Source organism: Onychomys torridus, chromosome 20, assembly GCF_903995425.1.
Source record: "Onychomys torridus chromosome 20, mOncTor1.1, whole genome shotgun sequence".
Taxonomy (NCBI): domain Eukaryota; kingdom Metazoa; phylum Chordata; class Mammalia; order Rodentia; family Cricetidae; genus Onychomys; species Onychomys torridus.
In genome coordinates, this window is record NC_050462.1 from 46,962,247 (window position 1) to 46,985,741 (window position 23,495).

The 23,495-nt window shown below is 48.0% G+C and overlaps 1 protein-coding gene across 2 annotated transcripts in view; it reads left to right on the forward strand.

Annotated features, from left to right (window-relative positions):
• Positions 1-17,830, forward strand: part of Rnf41 (ring finger protein 41) — a 29,996-nt gene extending 12,166 nt beyond the window's left edge. For both annotated transcript variants that reach the window (XM_036169900.1, XM_036169901.1), the window contains exons 3-7: positions 7,784-7,895; positions 13,691-13,962; positions 14,947-15,082; positions 15,640-15,743; positions 16,586-17,830. In XM_036169900.1, the coding sequence (XP_036025793.1) occupies positions 7,806-7,895; positions 13,691-13,962; positions 14,947-15,082; positions 15,640-15,743; positions 16,586-16,937 (954 nt within the window). In that variant the 5' untranslated portion in view covers positions 7,784-7,805 and the 3' untranslated portion in view covers positions 16,938-17,830. The remainder of the gene's footprint in view (positions 1-7,783; positions 7,896-13,690; positions 13,963-14,946; positions 15,083-15,639; positions 15,744-16,585) is intronic.
• The last annotated feature ends 5,665 nt before the right edge of the window (positions 17,831-23,495 follow it).

Sequence of the window (23,495 nt, forward strand, 5' to 3'; positions counted from 1 at the left end):
TCTGGCACCCATGTCAAAGCCAGGCACAATGACTGAACTTGTGCCTGTCACCCTGGTGACTCACAGGGGCAGACAGGTGGATCCAAAGAGATAGCTGGCCATCGAGGTTCATTGAGAACTTCTCTCAAAATTTAAGGGCTTGGCTGGGTGGCGGTGGCACACGCCTTTGACCCCAGCACTCAGGAGGCCGAGACAGGCGGATCTCTGAGTTTGAGGTCAGCCTAGTCTACAAAGGAAGATCCAGGACAGGTACCAAAACTACATAGAGAAACCCTGTCTCAAAATACAAAAACAAAAAACAAACAAACAAACAAACCAAAAACCTAAGGGCTGAAGAGGCTCAGCGTTTCTCAGCACCCATGTGGTGGCTCACAATTGCCTATAAGGCCAGTTCCAGGAGATCCAGCACCTTCTTCTGACCTCTGGGTACTGCATGCATGTGGTGCACAGACAGACATGCAGGTAAGACACCAGTACACCAGTACACATAAAGACAAAATTAATTAATTAAAAAAAAATCACCCACTCTGAGGAGTGGATGGGGATAGAGTGGGAGGGAGGTAAGGAGGCGGGAGAAGGGGAGGGAGGGGGAACTGGGGTTGGATGTAAAATGAAAAAATTTTAATAAATATATTTTTAAAAATGTAAGGAGGAAAGACGCTGATGTTGACCCCTGACCTCCATACACATATACACTCTATCACATACTCAGTAAACAAAACCACTTTCACAAGTCCTTGCACAAGGCTATGCTAATCTTCTCTTTATTCTAATTTTAGTATATGTGCTGCCAGAGTGAGCATAAAATGTTTTTGGTTGTGAGCCTGGCCTTTAATGGCTGAGCCATCTCTCCAGCCCATAAAATGTTTTTCTAACTTGATAGATTTTTTTGAGAATTCCATAGGTGCATATAATGTGTTTTGATCACACACACACACACACATGCACACGCACACACACATACACACACACACACACACACACACACACACACACACACACACACACGCACATCCCAGTTTCCCTCTGGTTCCTCTCTATTCCTCTGCCACTTTCCCTCTCAACTTTATGAGCTATCTTTTGTTTCTGTTTTAAATTTATCTGGACATAATAGTGTACACCTTTAACCCTAAGCAGAGACTGGTGGATCTCTGTGGTCTGCTTAGTGAGTTCCACACAAAACAAAAAGAGTATTCTGTGTGTATGGGTGTTTTGCCTGAGTGTATGTTTGTGAACCATGTGTGAGCGTGGTACTCAAGGAGGACAGGAGATGGTATCTGGAACCTGTACCTCCTTCAGGAAAGAGATTTGTTTATGTTTAAAAAAAAAACCAATAAAACAAAAAAACAAACAAACAAACAAAATAAAATAAAAAACGAAAACCAAAAAGCAGTGCTCTAACCGCAGCAGTCTGATGCAGGAAGAACTGGCAGCCATGCAAACTTCCAGTCCTGAGGGATGCTAAACTAGTCAAGGCCTAGGACCTGGGAGTGTCGCTCAGTTGCACAAAACCCCAGATCCAACCCCTAGCACTAAATAGTAGGTCTGCTGGCACATGCTTAGTGCCCTAACCAGGGAACAGCGGAAGAAGGTCAGAGGTTAGTTTGCTGGTTTGCCTTGGTGTGCCCTCTTACAAGTTAGAAACAACAAAACAGGAAACTCGCTGTGCATGGTAACATGTGCCCACACCCCTGACACTTGGGAGTCAGAAGCAAGAAGATCAGGAGTTCAAGGTGATCTGCTACAGAGCCAGTTTAAAGCTCTCCTGTATATTACTTGAGACCCTGTGTTAAAAACACAGCAAAAGGGCTGGAGAGATGCTCAGTGGGTATGAGCACTGGCCGGTCTTCCAGAGGACCTGGGTTCAATTCCCAGCACCCACATGACAGCTCACAGCAGTCTGTAACTCCAGGATCCAATACCCTCGCACAGATATACAGGCAGAACACCAGTTCAGGTTTAAAAAGACCCAAAAACCCAACAGACAGACAGACAGACACGTGTATACACACACACACACACACACACACAGCAAAACAGCTTGTGGTGATGGTGCACGCCTTTAGTCCCAGCACTTGGGAGGCAGAGGCAGGCAGATCTCTGAGTTTGAGGCCAGCCTGGTCTACAGAGTGAGTTCCAGCACAGCCAGGGCTACACAGAGAAACCCTGTTCCCAAAAACCAAAACCAAAATAAAAAAAATAACAAAAACCCAGAAAATTGATCATGTCAGTTCTTTCTTTCTTTCTCTTTTTTGGGACAGGGTCTCACTACACAGGCCCTTCCTGGTTCTCTTGAAACTCCCCGTGTAGACCTATGAGATGAGCCTTGAACTCAGAGACCCCTCTGTCTCTTCCTCCTGAGTGGCGGGATGAGAGGGTGTGTGCCTTCATGCCCAGCTCATGTCAGCTTCTTGCATAGAATTCTTTAGGTGTACGCACACTCAATCATCTCTTTGTGGGGTCATTCATTACCAAGGGAAAAGTAGTAACCCTGCGGTAGAGAAATTTAGCAGCCAGCCTTGAGCTAAGGCGCCACACGGTGGTATCTCAGAGGTCAGTCCAGACCAGCAGCTCTGCTCTTGGTCTCGTTTGCTGAGTTCACATGTCACCTCCCTGGTATTTTGCCCCAAAGAACCTTAGTTGAGTCTTGAGAAAATATCAGACAAACCCAAATTGAGGGGTATTCTTATTTTACTGGCCAGATTGCTGCTGTTGTTTGTTTTTGTATTTCAAGACAGGGTTTCTCTGTGTAGCCCTGGCTGTTCTGGAACAAGCTCTGTAGACCAGGCTGGCCTCAGACTTTAATGTGTATGCCACCACGGTTGGGCTGAAGGAGGAATAAAATCTTTTATTTTAGATTTAAAGAATCTTTTTTTTTTTTCTCACTCAGGATGTTTATTTCCAGCTCTGTCCATTTACTGATGAATTTCATTTTTATTATTAGCTGAAATTGTATAAATATACCTCTTTTATTATGTATTCATCAATTGATGGACATCTAGCCTGTCTCTGTTTCCAGGCTATTGTGAATAGAGCAACAATTAGTAGGAATGAACAAAGCTTTTTTGTTTGTTTGTTTATTTGTTTTTGTTTTTCAAGACAGGGTTTCTCTGTGTAGCTTTGCACCTTTCCTGGAACTCTCTCTGTAGCCCAGGCTGGCCTCGAACTCACAGAGATCCGCCTGCCTCTGCCTCCTGCGTGCTGGGATTACAGGCGTGTGCCACCACCGCCACTACCACCTGGCCAGTTAATAGCTTTTAACATCAGTTTTTTATTTTGGTAAGTTTACTGTCCTTATATAAGAATATTTTTGCAGGAAATATGAGGTAAAGTGTTTAGAGATAAAGGTATCAGCCATCCAGACCCTCCTAACTGTCAGCTGTGGAGGGCTCCAGTAGATTGGGCAGACAGGAAGGCATAACGTTTAGTTGTGAGTCCACTGGTGAGCCAGCCCACCAGTCTCTCGTGAGTCGTCCCAAACTGAAGGTTACACAGAGCCGTACTATAGCTCTGTGGGACACTAAACAAAACAAATTAATGAATAGGGGAAGGAGATTGGTAGGAGGAGGGGAAGCTGACAGGGTAGGAGGAAAAGGTATGAAATTGTGAAAGAACAAAGTTTATCTTAGAAGGTGTCAAGTCTAAACATTACTCTCAGAATTTCCCCTCTAGAGATGTCTGTTTTTATATTTTGTGTCTGGATGTTTTTCCTGCATGTGTTCTGTGTACCATGTGTGAGGCACCATGCTCAGCTAAAATGTATCCACTTACATGTTTTTATAGAGAAACTTATAACTGTGATAAAACGTTAACAATCTGAGAATTGATTGGAGAGATGGCTCAGTTATTGGCTGCTCTTCAGAGGATCAGAGTTTGTTTCCCAGCTCCCACATCATGTAACTCCAGTTCCAAAGGATTAAAAGGATCCAGTGCCCTCTTCTGGCCTCCATGGGCACCAGGCATGCATACGCTGTGCATATATACATGCAGGCAAAACACCCAAACATATAAAATAAAATACAATTTTAAAAATATTTTGAGACTCAGGATGAAGGGTATAAGTCGGAATCATCAAAATCAAAAGTTAAAACACACAAATTATGTTCATAAAGGAAATCCCTCAGTGGGCACCAAAGCTTTAGATTAGTTCTAACTGTAACAGTGAGTGTGCCAGACCATCTCGCACTTACTCTCGCCCTCTTGCTGGGATTAAAGGTGTGCCTCACCACCACCACCAGGCATGCTTTGTGTTTCTTAGGTTTCACTGACACAGTGAAGCTCAGACTGGCCGCACACTCCTGATTCACCAGCCTCTGCCTCTTGAGTGTGTGGATGATGCAGCACTAGGCTGTTTTTGATCTCTGGTTGTTTTGTCGATTTGAGCAGTATTGGGATTGAGCTAGGGCTAACGCATGCTGGGCAAGCAACGCTCTCACTGCTGTGTCCTGCTGCAGACTCTTTTGTGGTTTGCTTCTTGTTCTTTCTGGTTTTTCGAGACAGGGTTTCTTTGTGTAGCTTTGCACCTTTCCTGGAACTCACTTTATAGACCAGGCTGGCCTCGAACTCACAGAGATCCGCCTGCCTCTGCCTCCTGAGTGCTGGGATTAAAGGTGTGCACCACCACTGCCCGGCTTCTTGCTCCTTTATCTATGCCAGAAGGCCTGTGTTGTGCCCCTGGATGCCGACTTCATCATTTTCCTAGAACAGTGGTCCTCAACTAAGGGATAGTTTTTTCCACTCAGTATCTGGAAAGATGTTTGGTTGTCACAATTTGGGAAATACTATAGACTTCTGGTGGATAAAGATCAGAGGTCCTTAACATTCTACAGTGTACAAGACGGCCACCCACAAAAAAGAATTTTGAGGGCTGGAGAGATGGCTCAGTGGTTAAGAGCACTGACTGCTCTTCCAGAGGTCCTGAGTTCAATTCCCAGCAACCATATAGTGGCTCACAACCATCTGTAATGAGATCTGACACCCTCTTCTGTATATATAAATAAATAAATCTTTAAAAAAAAACAACAACTAATCAAATCACCACCCCATGTCCATTTTAAAAAAAAAAACGAATTTTGACTGGGCGGTGGTGGTGCACTCCTTTAATCCCAGCCCTAAGGAGGCAGAGGTAGGTGGATCTCTGTGAGTTTGAAGCCAGCCTAGTCTACAGAGAAATCCTGTCTGGAGAAACTTTTAAAAAAAGATTTGTAGCTCCAAATTACTGTGTTGCTGAGGCTGATAAATTTGTTAAAAAGTTATCTAAAAAGCCAGTTTGGGTCATTTTTTTTAAGGCATCCATGTTCCTGCACCTTGTTGACGCCATAAGTGACCTCAGAGGGGCCGGAGTTGACTGGGCTTCTTGATGCATAGGTGGTACTCAGCAAATGTTTACACACATAAACACACACACACACACACACACACACACACACACACTAGGTTAGGAAGGTGTTTTTTGTTCTTTTTTGTGATGGAGTCTCTCTGTAACCCAGGGTAGACTAGAACTCACTGTATAGCTCAGGCTGGCCTTGAACTTGTGGCAAGCCGCCTCCTTCAGGCTCTCAGGTGCTAGGAATAAAGGAATGTGTCACTGCACAAGCTAGACAGGTCTTCCTTTCATAGTGTCAGGCATTGAATCCACACACTCTAGGCAAGTAGTCTACCACTGTGTTAAGCCCCAGTCTGCAGTGAGCAGGGTTTTTTTTTTTTTAACCGAACTGTTATTTTTCATTTTTCTGTTATGCTGAGGATTGAACAGCCATGGATGTGCCAGCCAAACACGCCTACTGAGCTAAGCATGAACCTTGACCGGCTCTTTTTGATCGCTGTGTGTGCATGCATGTGAGCATGTGTGTAGAGATTGGTGTTTTCCCCTACTGTTCCCTTATTTCTGAGCCAGGGTCTCTCACTGAGCTTTGGAGCTCATGGATTTCGCTTACCCCGGGACCCCATCTCTGCCTCCCAGCGTGGTCCTCACACTTACAGCACTCTACCTCCTGAGCTATCTACCTCCCCAGCCTCTTGTTTGGTTCTGAGATAGAGTCTCACTCTGTGGTTTGTAACTTGGAACTATGTGGAGCAGGCTGGCCTTCGGCTTGCTGTGACCCGCCTGCCTCTGGCACCTGAGTGCCGGGTTACAGGTGTGTAGTACACTCAACGCTCTGTTCTAATTCATTCTCCCCTGACAGACTTCCTAGGTGATGCTAAGATGGTATTCTGCTTCTTTTTTTTTTTTTTCAAGACAGGGTTTCTTTGTGTAGCTTTGCGCCTGTCCTGGAACTCACTCTGTAGACCAGGCTGGCTTCGAACTCACAGAGATCTACCTGCCTCTGCCTCCCGAGTGCTGGGATTAAAGGCGTAGGCCACCACCACTGCCCGGCGGTATTTTGCTTCTATATAAACTTTTTAAAAATTCAGGAGGGTGTAAATTACCAAACATAACTGTCTAGTTACTTTTCTGTCACTGTGATGAACACCATGACCAAGAACAAGTCAAGGAAGGGATTGTTTTGTCTCAAGATTCCAGAGGGTGAAAGGTCACAGTGGTGGGAAGGCCCTGGGCAGCTGGCTGGTTACCTCCTTTATCCTCACACAGAGAAAATGGGGTTGGGGGTGGGGAAGACAGACAGACAGACACACACACACACACACATTACACACATACACTCACACACACAGAACGAGAGAGCAGGAAATGGGGTACGACTGTCCTCAAAGAACACCACCAACTGGCAGCCAGGTGTTCACATACCTGAGCCTGTAGGGCACAGTGCTTATTCAAACCACCACAGACCTCCATGTATGTACTGTGGCACGTGTGTCCCATCTTACACGCTAGTAATAAATAAGAAAACTATGACTGGATGGTCTGATTCTAAGTTCCTGAGAACTGACCTGTCTCTTCAAGGGTACCACAGGTTGATGCATCAGCTGCTCCAGGATCAAGTACTCTTGACCCTATTAGCCCACCGGTTGGGTGGATACAGAGAAACTGTAGAAGCTAAAGGCAGGGCATGACATTGCTGTTCTCTGTCCTTGTTCTTCTGAATCCAAGTACTTAGTTCAGATTCTTACCGTCTACCTACAGTTTTTTCCTTGTCTCCAGTCTCTCCCCTCTTGACACCGTGGGGTTTTTTGTTTGTTGGTTTTGGTTTTTTGAGACAAGGGCTTACTATGTAGCCCTGGTTGTCCTACAACTCACTATGTAGACCAGGCTGGCCTCGAACTCACAGAGTCTGCCTCTGCTTCCTGAGTGCTGGGATTAAAGGTTGTTTTTGATGCTGATGATTGAATCCAGGGACTTGTGTACAATAGGCAAGCACTCACCACAAAAGAGAAATGTCATCGGGACCTCTCATGGCCTTTGGACAAAGTCCAAATCCACATAGGATTCCTGGTGGCCTGGCCCTTGCTTGCCTGTTCAGACTGTGTCTTGACAGTTCATTGTACCCTTCAGGCCAGCCTTTTTCTGAGCCCATCTGGGCCTAATGCTCTGCTGTCCCAGTCCTCCACCAGCTAGCTCTCACTGCCCTGGGGACCGTCCCTTCTTCAGCCTGGGTCAGGAGCCCGGTCTTGTAAGCCCCCGCTGACACGTAGGTTGCATTGTGATTTATGTGTGTGTTTACGTAACGTCTGCTCCCACCTGGATTTCTTCCTCACGTACCTGGCAGATACTAGATTCCCAGAGAATGTTGGATAAGTGAATGCATTTGGGCAGTACGTGATGCTTTGAGCACTTAGCTGTGGCTTTTCTGAAGTGACCTCTTTTTCCTGTTCGTGCTTTCAGGACCTGGGTTCAGTGATGAGACATGGGGTATGATGTAACGCGTTTCCAGGGGGATGTTGACGAGGACCTTATCTGCCCTATCTGCAGTGGAGTCTTGGAGGAGCCAGTGCAGGTGAGTGGGGACAGCCGATGGCAGAAAAACTATCCAGAAAACTCCTAGCAAAGTCCCGTGTTCTTCTCCCACTCCTGACCCCAGCAGAGCTTTGGCATAGAGGAGAATTTGTGGTTAGAAGAAAAATCATGACGTTCTGGAGTTGAGTTCAGATACCCTGAGGTCACGGAGATATGTGTGGTATACAGTGATCAGCTGCTTGTTTCTAAGTGGTTGCTTTTCTCCTAAGAAGTTAAGGCCTGTGTTCTGTCCGTGACTGACCTTCTAGACTTTCTGGATCAGTTCTTGCTGCGCTTGGACAGTGTGATGCTTTGTGTAATCAGCTGCCTCCCTGGGGCTGTAGTCTAACATATGACAGATGGGCGCTCTGCTTTCTTCCTGGATCGACTGGAAAGGTTTGGTGTTGCCATACACTTTGCATTTTGGTGTGGAAGCTGCCAGGTCAATAGGTCATTTTTTCGACCAACCGGACCAGCCGGAGTCACTTGTGTTCTCCTGGGGCAAGTTTGAGAAGCTGGGGACTGCCAGGCAAACTGTAGGCTGCTCACTGTTGGTGACATTCATGGGCTATCACCCTCCCGGAGCCCGGGTTCTGCAGTTCCCAACTTGTCCTTCGCCACTTGGCCAATTGAGATGATACGGTTTTCCAAACCAGGACACCAGTTAACGTCATCTCATTTGCTACTTTTAGACAATTCACAGGGCTTCCCTCGAGACTTTGAGTTGATCCGTTCTCTCCAGTTTTCAGCCACCAAAAGGAGCAGAGATTTGAGCAGAATAAAGTTCGACTCCACTTCAGCGGCTGTCAGTCCTGGAACTAGAACCCTTTTCTGTGTCTTTGTAGCCTGTTGCTATTAAAGGCACATTAGATGTGTGTGGCGCCACTGTCTGGTGGTGTCAGGAGGTCAGAGGGCGGGTCCTGCTCCCTCTGGCCTTGGCAGGGCATTGTCTGCTTTCTGGCACTGCCACTTGTTGAGAGGTGAATGGTTGTTAGTGAGCCGGAAGGCAGAAGCCACCCACACATCTCCAGTGCTTACCTCCTCGGGGAGTAGGCAGGTGGCCTTCGTGATAGTTGGTGTATTTCCAAGGGCCGGCGTGCACTTGTCCTACCACTGAACTATTTACTTATTTATGAATGGGTAATATATTGAAATGATTACGAGATCAAGCTACAGCTGGGGAGATGGCTCAGTGGTTAAGAGTAATTGCTGATGTCCCAGAGAACCTAAGATTGATTCCCAGCAACCATGTCTGGTGGCTCCCAATTGCCTTTAACTCCAGCCTTATGGGGTTCCAAAGCCTCTGCTCCTCAGGCACCTACATTCATGTACATGTACCCCCCAAACAGGCATTCATACCTGCACATAATTAAAAATCATAAAGATAAAAATTTTTAAAGGACAAGGGGAAAACTAATTTTTCCTTTGTAGTGGTTATCAATTGGAGATAGCTTCTGGGTTAGGAATGGGGCTCATATCCGCTTCCCCAAGAAGTGCTGGGACCCCATCTGGCTTGGACCCAGGCCCTGTGCCTGCTGCCACAATCTCTGAGTTCACCTCTGCCTCAGTCCTGTTGTGTCTAGAAGGCCGTGATTCCCTGCTGTCTTCCATCCTCTGGCTCTTAAAATCTTTCCACTTCCTCTTCAGGATTCCCTGAGCCCTGTGTTGGGGGTTTGATGAAGACATCCCATTTAGGACTGAGTGTTCCAAGATCTCACTTTCTGCACATTGTATTGTTATCCAGTTGTATTGTGTAAAAAAAACAAAAACAAAAACAAAAAACTCTTTTCTACTTAAAAGAAAAAAAAGGGCAGGGCAGGAGAGATGGCTCAGTGGTTAAGGTCATTGACTGAGAGGATCAGGATTTGAGTCTCAGCACCTACAGACAGCTCTCTAACTCCAGTCCTAGGGAATCCATTGCCCTCTTCTGGCCTCTAAGAGTATAAGGCATGGGAATAGACGTAGAGACATAACATGCTAGCAAACACTTATGCACATAAAATAAAAAGTGAAATGATCACTTAAAAAAATGATCAGGCTGGTTGTGGCTCATGAAGTTGGACAGGCTGACGAGGGGGAAGCAAGAGGACCTGGCGTTGGAGGCCAGTGTGGACTCTGTCTTTGTGTGCTGGTGGGATAGGTAAGTGGGTGCAAGGTCTTGGCAAGCGAGCTGGGACCTGAGTCCAGTGCCTGGATCCCATGGTGGAAAAAGTCCCTTGCACCTGCCTGTCCCTGCCCTGTCCTCTCTCCTGCCCCTCAGCTGTGTACACACAAATAATAATTTTTAAAAGAAATCAAAATAGTAGCTGCGCCTGGTGGCGCATGCCTTTAATCCCAAGACTTGAAAGGCAGAAACAGGCGGATCTCTGTCAGTTTGAGGCCAGCCTGGTCTACAAACCAAGTTCCAGGACAGCTAGGGCTATTAACACAGAGAAACCCTGTCTCAAAAAACCAAAGAATAAACAAAATTTTAAAGTATTTTCTAATGTAATTTAATTACATTTTTAAAATGCAAATTAAATCTTTAAAAATCTAATTTTAAGAGTTTGGGGATTTAGCTCAGTGGTAGAGTGCTTGCTTAGCAAGCGCAAGGCCCTGGGTTCGATATTCAGCTCTGACAAAAACAACAACAACAACAACACAAAATTAATTTTAAAATTCCATTTAGAATATGTGTGCATGCTTGTGTGTGTGCACGTGTGCATTTATGTGCTCGCACACACAGGTCAAGAGGACAGCAACTTGTAGAAGTCAGTTCTCTAGAACCTGAGTCCTGGGTATTGAACTCAGGTCAGCAGCAAGGTGGCAAGCACCTGTGTCCGCTGAGCCGTCTCTCCAGCCCCTCTCTAGTCAGTGTCTTAGAGATGAAAGCAAGTGTTTAGAGAAGGAACTCAGCTCACTCTTTTCTTTTCCGCTTTCTGGTGGTTCTGGAGATAGAACCAAGGATTGTGTCCTTGTTAGGCAGGTTTTCTACCTCTGAGCTATATCCCCAGCCCCGGTTTGCACTTTCAAGATCATTCTAACTGATCGATGTTGACTGGATACTAAGAGGCAAGAGAAACCAGTTGGAGGGCATACTTAATAATTTAGGTCAGAGATGATATGATGGGAGCTTGAAATGGGTTAGTAGCAACAGAGACGGAGAAAAGCAGATCTCAGATTTGGTTTTCTTCTTAGACAGTATGTTTAGATTTCAAGATGACCCTACTGTGCTAGGCTGCAGTGGCGCACACCTTTACTCCCAGCACAGAGCCAGGCAGATCTCTGTGAGTTCAAGGCCAGCCTGGTCTACAGAGCAAGATCCAGGACAGCCAGGGATATACAGAGAAACCCTGTCTTGAAAAAAACAAAAACAAAAAACAAAAAAAGATGACCCAAGTGTGGTGGCACTTGGGGTTCAAGATAAGCCTTCCCTACATAGCTATTTCAAGGACAGGATAGTCTGTCTCCATGGGACTTTGTTTCAACAAACATGGGGCAAAAGTTTTGAGAAGTATCATATATAATGAGGATTTAATTTTTTTATTGTCTTTGTTCATGGATAGCTTTTTTATTAGTTTATTTAATATTTTTTTAATGAACATGTTACTTACCATTTATTTATTGTTTTGTGTATATATGTGGATGGGCACAAATGTGTCATGACATGTGTGGAGGTCAAAGGTCAATCTGTGGGCGGTGGTTCTCTGCTTCCATCATACTTGGTAGCAAACACCTTTACCTGCTGAGCCATCCTCCCAGGCCTGTTTTGGGGTCTCCCGTGAGATGGCTCAGTGGTTAAGCACGTTCCCACACAAGCCTGGTGACCTGATTTACTCTCTGGAACCCATGGGGAAAGGGAGAAGCTCCATAGTTCATGTGCACTTGAACTTACCCACCCCAAATACACACAATTCGTCAGAAGTTAACCTGACTTAGGTACTGTTGCCATTGCTGGGTGCCAGAAAGTGTCTTCACAGGGACCAGGGAACCTTCTCCAAGTTTTATAATAAGTTTTATTTTGGGGGAGGGTTTCGGGGAGAGGTTGCTTTGGTTTTTGAAACAGAATATGGGTGTATAATCCTACTAGTTTGGACCTTGGGACCCTCCTGCCTCAGTTTCACCTTCTGAGTGCTGGGAGCCGCCCCCCATGGTCTTAAAACTGAGGACAGTGTCCTTCCATAGAAAGTGCTAGTCCTGTTAGGAGCCCAGGTAGAGCAGTACTGTGACTCGGCAACACCTCATGGAAAGGTTAGGACAAGCCCCAGAGGAGAACCTGAGTCTACACAGGGAGATCTCTTCTCTCTGTTTCCCAACTCCGGGTACTAGCTTTGCTGTTGGGTATTGTTTTTCTTTCATTTTTAAAAATATTTTTTATTTTTATTTATGTGTGTGTGAGAGAATTCCACATATATTTAGGTTCCGAGGATGTCAAAAGAAACTGCCAGATCCCTACAACTGAAGTTAGAGGTTGTTGTGAGCCGCCATGTGGGAAGAGCAGCCAGTGCTGTTGGCTGCCGAGCCCGTTGATTTGTTTAGGGGTTTCGGGGGACAGTTGTTTGTTGAGACAAGGTCTTACTATGTAGACTGGGCTGGCGTGGAACTTTTAAGAGATCTGCCTGCTCTGCCTCCCAAGAGCTAGGATTACAGATGTGCACCACCACACCTGGATTTTTTTTTTTTTTTTTTTTTTGGTTTTTCGAGACAGGGTTTCTCTGTGTAGCTTTGTGCCTTTCCTGGAACTTGCTTTGGAGACCAGGGTGGCCTCGAACTCACAAAAGATCTGCCTGCCTCTGCCTCCTGAGTGCTAGGATTAAAGGCGTGGGCCACCACCACCCGGCGTGGATTTTTTTTTTAATTTACTTATGTGTGTGTGTGTGTGTGTGTGTGTGTGTGTGTGTGTGTGGTGTGTATGTGGTGTGTGTGGTGTGTGTGTATGTGTGTGTGTGTGGTGTATGTATGTGGGGTGTATGTGGTGTGTGTGTGTGTGTGTGTGTGTGTGTGTGTGTGTGTGTATACACACACAGTCCCTGGAACTTAGCAGACAATTTGCAGAGATCCTCTTGCTGTGTGTGCTAGGGGTCAACCTCAGTTTGTCAGGCGCGGTGGCGAATGCTCTTAACTGCTGAGCCCCTTGTCTCCCAGGCGGCGTTCACGAGACTGCTGCCCAGCCCATGCACTGCTGGCAGGCGTCGCCCTGAACAGCTCTACTCTTCTTTTTCCAAGACAGCTTTCTAGAACTCACTGTGGAGCCCAGGCTGGCCTTGAACTTGGGGAGTTCTGCCTGCCTCTGCCTCCCAAGTGCTGGGATTCAGGGTGTGCGCCACCACGGCCCGGCTCTTGTACTCTGTTATTTCTGCTGTGGTTAGTGAAGCTTTGCCCTCTAAACTGCATCCGAATCATTCTTCAAGACCCGTGTATAAAACTCCTCTCGGTAAGGATCTGCTGTGGCCAGCCTTGCCTAGAAAGAGCTCTCCTCTCCCTTCCTCTGGACCATTGGGAATGACTGTGGGTGCAGCCCTGTCAGCAGTTAGTGACTGTCCTGGAGTGTTATCTATGTCCCTTTCTGTTACGTAAGCTTCGCTTGGTTGTCTTGTCTCACGACTCACTCTTGAGCACAGGAAGTAAGTCTTATGCCTGACCCAAAAATGCCCTGCCCAAAAGAGATCTATAATTGACCATGACCCCCTGACCCCTGACCCCTGACCTCTGGTCCTAGAATCTGCCCGGAGGCTTGATTGGCTCCATAGTTGTCGGATCCAGGCTCTCAGCTCCTGTTAACCCCCTGTTCCCTTCTGCCCCTCCTGCCCCTTCTAGGCACCTCACTGTGAGCATGCTTTCTGCAACGCCTGCATCACCCAATGGTTCTCTCAGCAGCAGACGTGTCCGGTAGACCGCAGCGTTGTCACGGTTGCCCACCTGCGCCCAGTGCCTCGGATCATGCGGAACATGCTCTCAAAGCTGCAGATCGCCTGTGACAACGCTGTGTTTGGCTGCAGCGCTGTTGTCCGGCTTGACAACCTCATGTCCCACCTCAGTGACTGTGAGCACAACCCGAAGCGGCCTGTGACCTGTGAACAGGGCTGTGGGTGAGATTCCTCCCTCCACCCCGTTCACGTCCCCGCAGACAGTGGACACTTCAGACCTTCTTGGCTCCCTGCCCGGAGATCTCACTTCCCAACCGTGGTCATTTTGCTCTTAGAATAAAGAGGGCAGCAACCCAGTGACCTCTGATAACCCTGGAGACCCAGCACTTGGCTTTCTCCAGTCCAGTACATGCGTTCCTTGTCAGGCTGTCTGCTCTAGTTTCTGGCCTCTCATGTTCCCTTGTGCTCCATTTTCTGTCTGTGTGAAGTGGGAAATATTTGATTAGACGCTGGTGCCTGGGACAGTGATCCAGGACGCCTCAGAAGGAATATGTGTGCAGGTAGAATCCAACAGAGTAGCCCGACAGGACACAGCAATTTCCCTCTGAATTAGAACGGCATCCTAAGAATCGGGCTGGCTCTGAAAGGCTCAGGAAGACAGCGGTGGGGGGGCGGAGGTGGGGGTGGGGTGTGTTTCTCCCAATTGGTAGAATGCTGGCTTTCCTGTATACACAAAGCTGGTCCTGTCCCCTACACCACATGAGCCAGCATGGTGGTCACCTGTGATCCCAGCGCTTGGGAGGTGGAGGCAGGAGATCAGAAGTTCAAAGTCATCCTTGGTACAAGTTGGAGGCCAGTCTGGGCCACATGAGGCCTCGTCCTAGGTGTTGGTGGGGTCCTCCACAGCACTAGGTCTTGAAGGGTGAAAGTTCAGTATGGAGCCAGTGGTGTGTTTGGGAGAAGAAAGCGAAGAGAGGGGTTGAGGATTTAGCTCAGTGGTAGAGCGCTTGCCTAGCAACCGCAAGGTCCTGGGTTCGATCCTCAGCTCAAAAAAAAAGGGAAAAAGAAATCGAAGAGGAAGGCCTGAAAGGATTGTTAGAAGTGTGAGCAGCAGAAAGCTCGCTCAGCAGTGCTCTGTCACAGAATAAGCCATTAGCCCACGGATCCTGTTAGTAGCCTGTTCTCTTGTCCCACTCTGGACTGCAGCCTGGAGATGCCCAAAGATGAGCTGCCGAATCACAACTGCATTAAGCACCTGCGCTCCGTGGTGCAGCAGCAGCAGACTCGAATCGCAGAACTGGAGAAGACGTCCGCCGAACACAAGCACCAGCTGGCGGAACAGGTGGGTCCGAAAACAGGCTCGTGTCTGCCTCTCTGTGAGCCTCCTCCTGCCCATCACAAGCACCCAGAAAACGGGGGAGAGGGGGACTCGTGTCCGCCTCTCTGTGAGCCTCCTCCTGCCCATCACAAGCACCCAGAAAACGGGGGAGAGGGGGGCTCGTGTCCGCCTCTCTGTGAGCCTCCTCCTGTCCATCACAAGCACCCAGAAAATGAGGCTCGTGTCCGCCTCTCTGTGAGCCTCCTCCTGCCCATCACAAGCACTACCGTGGTGCCTTGTCCTTGTGCCCTCATCTGCAGCCTGGATAAGCAGATGCTCTGTCTGCAGCTTAGTGGAGACTCAGTTGGGGCTGTCCTCACTTCCTTCCCCCACCCACGCCCTTCATTGGCCTTCATGAAGCCACTCTGCTGAGTCCTGGGGAGACAGCTGGAGTGAGAAGGCATTCCCCTGTCTTCCCAAAGAAACTAGTAGTACCTGTTCCTCAGATCTCCCAAGCACCCTCATTCTCAGATCTGCTGTTTGGCTTACCTGTCCCCTCTGGTCCTCCCTCCACCCAACAGAAGCGAGACATCCAGCTGCTGAAGGCATATATGCGTGCAATCCGTAGCGTCAACCCCAACCTTCAGAACCTGGAGGAGACGATCGAGTACAACGAGATCCTTGAGTGAGTGGCACGCCATGTCTTGGCCCCAAGGCCCCGAGGAGGAAGAGCAGGGGAGTGGCAGAGAAGGGCACCAAGAGAAATAGGCCAGGCCACTGTGGGTGAAGGACGGGGCAGAAAGAAATAGCAAACCCCTCAGCTCCAGTATGGATCTCTTGTTCACTGGGGTGGATGGAGGAGGAATCCTGCCTGAGAATGCAGTTTGTCAGTTAGCTGAGGGGCACTTGGGACCAAAAGGGGTGACTTAAAACCCAGAGGAGCCGGGCCGTGGTGGCGCACGCCATTAGTCCCAGCACTCAGAAGACAGAGCCAGGTGGATCTCTGTGAGTTCGAGGCCAGTCTGGGCTATAGAGTGAGTTCCAGGACAGCCAGAGCTACACAGAGAAACCTTGTCTTGCAAAAACAAAAAACAAACCACCAGAGGAGAGGCAGAATGTGTCCAGGGAAAGTATCTGAAATGCAGCAGGAACAAGCAACTGAACAAGGGTGCTGTGTATGGGAGGCCTGTATAGTTGAGAGGCTGAGCTGTGAGTGTGGAGCTAGAAAGAACAAATAGTGTGAGGACACACTTCCTCACCCAGCACTCCCTGGTGAGCAGCTGCAGCAGCATGCTAGGCACTGTGCACGCACTGGGATTTCACAGAATAACAGTCCAGACTTGGGGGATTGAATGTGGCGAGTGATGTGACCTGGACGGGACCAAGTAGGGAAAGATTTGGGTTTTCTGGACCAACGCTGGAAAGAAAATCAGTTGTCCTACAGAGGGGTGGTCATTTCTGTTAGGAGAAAAAGCCAAAGCAGAGAGAGGCATGAGCTGCATTGACCGTCCCAACCCCTCTGCACAGGTGGGTGAACTCCCTACAGCCAGCAAGAGTGACCCGCTGGGGAGGGATGATCTCCACCCCTGACGCTGTGCTCCAGGCTGTAATCAAGCGCTCCCTGGTGGAGAGCGGCTGCCCGGCCTCTATTGTCAACGAGCTGATTGAAAATGCCCATGAACGTAGCTGGCCCCAGGGTCTGGCCACACTAGAGACCAGACAGATGAACCGACGCTACTATGAGAACTACGTGGCCAAGCGCATCCCTGGCAAACAGGCTGTTGTGGTGATGGCCTGCGAGAACCAGCATATGGGTGATGACATGGTGCAGGAGCCAGGGCTCGTCATGATCTTTGCACATGGTGTGGAGGAGATCTGAGAGCACGTAACTGGCTATTAGGAAGAGGTAGAAATGGAAAATCCCATTGCTCCCGCCGCCGAGCCGGAGTTTTCCCACTGTCCTTATGCCATGGCTGTAGTTGAGCCACACACTCCCTGCTCTTCTGGCACAAAGGACCTGGGGCACTTTGCTCAGCCTTCCAGCAGGTGAACCCAATCCTGCCTTTGGCCATGTTCCTTCCCCCACAACGTCTGTGAAGTGGGTGGAGAAACCCCACCTCTGTATTCCCCTGCCTGAGATCCCCGGTTCCCAAATATTTTCAGAAAGCACAAAGAAATTTGTTTTCCCTAGAGGATCAGGGTGCAGTGAGGAATCTCTAATTGTCCCTCTCTTCCAAAACCAGGGAATCGGAGCAGGCAGGCTTGCTGACTCCACGCAGACAGCCAGCAGAAGTGCTAAGGGTGTGCCCACAACCTCTTAGTAGCCAGCGAGTTCGGGACCTGGTCATCACTGACAGCTCTTGGGGAAGATTGGACCTCTGTGCCAAGCACATACTTGTGCAGCCCACCTGGGAGGTGCAGGCCTTGCCGGATGTGCAGGGTGGGACACTGAGGCGCCCATTTGAACTCTTTCCTTCACTTTTTCATAATTAGGGCAGGGCTGGGTGGGGGTTAGACGCTGGGGTTCATACACTCAGCAGGAAGCTGCTGTCTGGCTCTGCTGACTAGGACGGGCACTGTCTCCTGTGGCGTGTCCAGGGACACGCCACAGGCCCCTCTCCAGCCCTGTGATTGTAGTTAGTTTCATTTCCTTCAGCATTGTTGGTTCATATTGCGCGAGTCACAGATCCCTGCTGTTACCCAGTTTTGTCTTCATAGGATGGCCTGGGTATGGCTGTCCTACTCTCCAGCCTGGCCACATTGTTGGCAACTTAATTTATTTACTTTTTTTTTTTTTTTTTTTTTTTAAGAAAGGAAAAAAAAAAAAAAAAATCAAAACTTAAAACCTTTTTTGCTGTTCCTATGTGGGGATTCTGGGTCCCTGGGTGGGCTGGGTAGGATCTGTTTTCTGTTTGCTTTTCGCAGTCTTTGCTCTGATACCTGCTCTGACCCTCCCCTCCATCACCCCATCTGAGACAGGAACTTCGGCTTTGGCAGTCCAGCATCAGTGCCCATGCCCATGAAGAAATTTGCTCCTGCCCCTCGGTCTCCTCGTGAAACCCTAGAATTGGCATTTTGAAGGCGACTCTTCTCGTGTTTCCTGAGGAAACTTCTGTTTATCTGGGCTCTAACCTTCACATGGGGTACAGATTAGATACGTCTCCAAAACCAGGCTGAATACACTGCCTAACGCATGTCCATCTAAGGACTTGGGGTCCATCAGGGCTCCCTGGGTCACTGCTGGACCCCGGCAGTGACTGGTAGAGTCAGCAAGGAGGAATAGTGGGTGCGATTACTTGCAAAGCACAGGCTGGAGTGGGATCAGTGAGGTCAGGGCGCCCCTCACCGTATACTAGCTTCCCTTTGGGAGTTTCATTCCAGGCCAGCTGTTGGTCTAGGTAGTTGAGGACCACGAGGGGAGGTTGGGTGTTCCGCTCCAGGGCACTGTGCTCAGGAATTTGAAAAGGCTGCTGTACTTTGTCGGTTCCTGCCTTTCTTCCCTCCTCTGCCCACACTGTCCCTTCCCTCCCCTCAGATGGGTGAGGAGGCTCAGGCTTCCGAGCCCTTTGCTCCGGTGTCTCTGCAGTTCTCTGGTTGTGCTGTCCATGGTGTTCACTGCACTAATAAACCTGTCACTCAACTCTAAGTCCTTAATCACTCCCCTGATGTAGAATTCCTCCTTGCTTTGACCTTTCATGTTAATTGCCCATCTTCCTTGCGTGGTAATGTACCTGAGCCTGACTTCTGTCTGGGGTCGTGCATTTATCACATGCTTTGTGTCCTGTGCCCTCCTGCCTCCGGTGATCTTAACTGTATTCTCTTGAGAGTGTGCCTTTAGCCTGAATCCTGTTTTCCTAAGTGCTCCTGCATTTGGGGAACACTACAGAAGACTTGCTGGCACCTTGTATTCTAGCAAGCACCCTCCATCTAGAAGCCTACTAAAAGTGGGGAAGCTTCTGCTCCCTGGGGTCTCCTGACATAAATGTAGGGAAGGAACCTAAAACAACGATCCTGCTTCTTCAAACCTGATAAGGACTTTCCCGGGCCAGGGAGATGGCTCTGGAGGTAAGAATTCTTGCTGCACAAACATGAAGGTCTGAGTTCAAATCCCAGCAGCTGCATAAAAACTGAGCATGGTCAAGAATGTCTAACAGCCGGGCGGTGGTGGCACACCTTCAATCCCAGCACTCGGGAGGCAGAGCCAGGCAGATCTCTGTGAGTTCGAGGCCAGCCTGGTCTACAGAGCGAGATCCAGGTCAGGCACCAGAGCTACACAGAGAAACCCTGTCTCAAAAAACAAAAAACAAAAAAAATGTCTTTAACTTCCTCACTTTGTGGGCAGAGACTGGAGGCTCCCTAGAGCTTGCTGGTCCCTACCCTGCTCCAAGTTCAGTGGTGACAGACAGTATCTCAAAGGAATAAGGTAGCCAGGTAGAGTGGCGCACACCTTTAATCCCAGCACTCTAGAGGCAGAGGCAGGCGGGTCTCTGTGAGTTCAAGGCCAGCCTGGTCTACAGAGCAAGATCCAGGACAGCCAGAGCTACACAGAGAAACCCTGTCTCAAAAAAGTGAAAAAAAAAAAGGTTGGGGCATGAGTCAAGAGTAATAAACAGGACGGCCAGCATCCTCTTCTGACCCCTGGAAACTAGGTTGAGCACACACATTAAACATGTGCTCACACACTTCTGCTAAACTGCCTTCTCCCTACTGTGAGAAACCACCAAGAGTGTGTGTGTATATTCTTTAAGATGATATGTATGAGTGTTTTGCCTGTATGTGTGTGTGTGTGTGTGTGTGTACACCGCATGCATGGCTGTTACCCATAGAGTACAGAAGAGGGCTTTGGATCCCTTGTATCTGGAGTCACAGAGAGTTGGTTGTGAGCCACCATGTGGGTGCTGGGTTTGAACCCAGGTCCTATGAAAGAGCAGCCAGTGCTCTTAACCACTGAGCCTTCTCTCTGTCCCTCAACGCTATTTTGAACTTGTTGACCCTTTATCATGGAGCTAATGTGAATCTAATGGAACCCTCCTGGCACGTAGTTGGGGGAAAGGACATTCTTTTACTCTGAGTCTGCACTTTGATGCCCAGAAACTGATGGGAAGTGTTGAGCCATCTGCTGTGAGGCTATTAGCCTCTTTTTCACCTTGAAGCAGGTTTTGTTTGTTGGCTTTTTAATTATGAGTGTTTTGTTGCATATGTGTTTGTACCACATGCATGCCTGATGTCTAAGAAGAGCAGAAGAGAGTATTTGGTCTCCTAGGACTGGAAATACAAAGGGTTGTGAGCCACCATGTGGCTGCTGGGATTGAACCTGGAACCTCTGGAAAAGGAGCCAATACTCTTAACCGCTGAGCCATCTCTCCATCCCCAGCAGTTAATTTTGAATATCTTGAATGGTGCCTGATCTTCTTTAGGCTAGACAGTTTTTTTAAAGACAGGTTCTCACTGTATAGCCTTGACTGACTTGCCAGGAACTTGCTATAGCCTTGAACTCTGAGATCTCTGCCACCACACATGCTCCATAGACTTTTTTATTTTTTAAAACAAGGGTCTTTTATTAGTCATGGTTCTCTAGAGGAACACAACTTACATAATGAACTGATAGATCAATCAGTCAATCAATAAATAGGTGGATAGGTAGATGATAGATATAAAGAAGATCTATTAGAGTGACTCACAGGCTGTGGTCCAGCTAGTCCAATGATAGCTGACTACCAATGTAAGGTCCAGGGATCTAGTAGTTGTTCACTGAGGCTGGACGTCTCATCTGCTCTTCAGTATATGCTGGAATCCTAAAGACTAGGCCCTAGTGCCAGTGAAGAATGACCTTGCCAGCAGAGCAAGCAGGCAAAGGACAAGAGCTGGCTTGTTCCATGTCCTTTACATAGGCTGCCACTAACAGATATGGCCCAGATTGAAGGCTTATCTTCCCTCTCTAAAGATCCAGATTAAAAGTGGGTCTTCCCACGTCAAATGATCTGATAAAAAAAGGTCCTTCACAGGTGTACTGTGGGTTTTAGTTGATTCCAGAGGTAGTCAAGTGGACAACCACGAACAGCCACTGCATGTCCACCCTTGTCACCCTGACACACCATCCTATCTCCATTGTCATGCTTCATTTCCGAATGGAAACAATAACCATGTCATGATTGTGTCTGACATGATACAACTATCCCTCATACAACAGCAAACACATTATAAATTCTAGAATATTTCTCTTGATAATGTAAATATGAGAACCACTGATACCATCTTAATTGATGCTACATTACATGGTAAATTGAGCCAGTGTGGTAGGACACACCTTTAATCCCAGCACCTGGGAGGCAGAGACAGGCAGATCTGTTGAGTTCGAGGCCAGCCTGGTCTACAGAGTGAGTTCCAGGACAGCCAGGGGTACACAGAGAAACCCTGTTTTGAAAAGCCAGAAGAAAGAAAACACAAATATTTGTACAAACACATTGTTTTAGTCAGGGTTATTATTGCTGTGATGAAACATCATAATAAAGCAACTTGGGGGGTGGGGAGAGTTTATTTGGCTTATGCTTCCATATCACTGAAGGAAGTCAGGACGGGAATCTGGAGGCAGGAGCTGATGCAGAGGCCATGGAGGGGAGCTGCTTACTGGCTTGCTCCCCATGGCTTGTTCAGCCTGCTTTCTTAATAAACCCAGGGATGGCCCCACCCACAATGGGCTGTCTCCACACACACACATCATGCACAAAGAAAATGCCCCACAGGCTTGCCTATAGCCCCATACTTCTAGAGGCATTTTCTCAGTTGAGGCTCCCTCAGCTCCTATAATGCTGGCTTTTGTCAAATTGACATAAAACTGGCCAGTACACACATTCATAACAGAATTGGACAGAAACATGTCAACTATAGTCCTAATTTCTGTAACTAGTCATGTGCCCTTAGCTGGCATTTATAACTACCTTCCTTTACTGCCCATTCTGCATCTCCTCTACCTTCAACAAGCACTTCAGTAAGTCTTGGCTCCTTTCCTACAGGAGTGACCTTCATTCCTGAGGGGTCTGTGCCCTTTGTCATCCTGCCTGGATTAGACTGTGGTTTCCCACTGACTTTAATTACAGGGCATGGTAGCACCAAGAGTACCCTAAAAGACCTCCTGCACTCCAGACTTGATCCTTCTTACCTCCATCGTGGGGAAGCAAGCCAATTTCCTCATGGTAATATGGATCTGTCACCCCTCCTAACACTGTTCCTTCTTAGCCTGATGGTGAAGGCCATCCAAAGCCCAAAGTGGCCGGGTGGGACTCTGAGCTTCTGGTTCAATGGAATGTTGGTTCTGGCAGGAGAGCTCCCTAGTCTGGAACCAGAACGTAAGGTTGCAGGAACAGGAAGCGACATTTTTCTTAGTGGGTCACTAGGAGTGATAGTGGAACTGTTTCTTTTTCCACCTCTTGATTCCTGGACCTGTGGATCTTAGTTATAGGGAAAACGGGGTACCATATGTTGGATGCTAATTTAAGATACATATGCTGGCCGGGCGGTGGTGGCACACTCCTATAATCCCAGCAGCAGAGCCAGGTGGATCTCTGAGAGTTCAAGGCCAGCCTGGTCTACAGAGTGAGTTCCAGGACAGCCTCCAAAGCTACAGAGAAACCCTGTCTCGGAAGAAAAAAAAAAAAAATACATATGCTGCCTTCTGGAGAACCCTGCCTCAGCCCTGCCTGCTGTGCCAACTCCTTGGCTGTAACTCTTCCAAAGGCCATTCCATCTTTCTGTCAGACCAGCTGCTTCAGAGTGCTGGGGACATGGTAAGACCAGTGGATCCATGACCGTGGGTCCGCTGTCACACTACTATAGTTGTGAAGTAAGTTCCTTGGGCAGAAGCAATACTGTGTGGAATAACATGCTGGTGGATAAGGCCACAGATAGTGGTTTTGGCAAAAGAATAATGTTCAGGAAAGGCAGATCCATATCCAGAGTAAGTATCTACTCCAGTAAGGACAAATTGTTGTCCTTTCCATGGAGGAAGTGGTGAACGGTGTCGACCTGCCACCAGGTCGAAGTTGTAGCCAGGTCAGCCTTGGTGAGTGGTGGTCTATGTGGTTGAACCCACATACAACCTCCATCTGCCACCATGGCCACTTTGTTCATATGCCCATTGGGCAGTGACAAGGATGGCTGGGGAAGAGGCTGCCCGTCCACAGAACAATCATCCTCTCTACTTGATTATTAAGTTCCTCTGCTGAATTTACCTTTATTGTTTTTGTTGTTTGTCTTTATTTTCAAGACAGGACTATCTTCATATTCTTCTCCCATTTGGAGAGGCGATATTTCGGGTTGTGGGGGTAGAAGTTCATCATCTTCTGAGGGTGGAGAGACTACTTCCTCGGGTGAGATAAACCCTTGAGAAGCTGAGGGTTCAAAGTTTTCAGCCTCCGTGGTCCTCTCACACATCTTCATC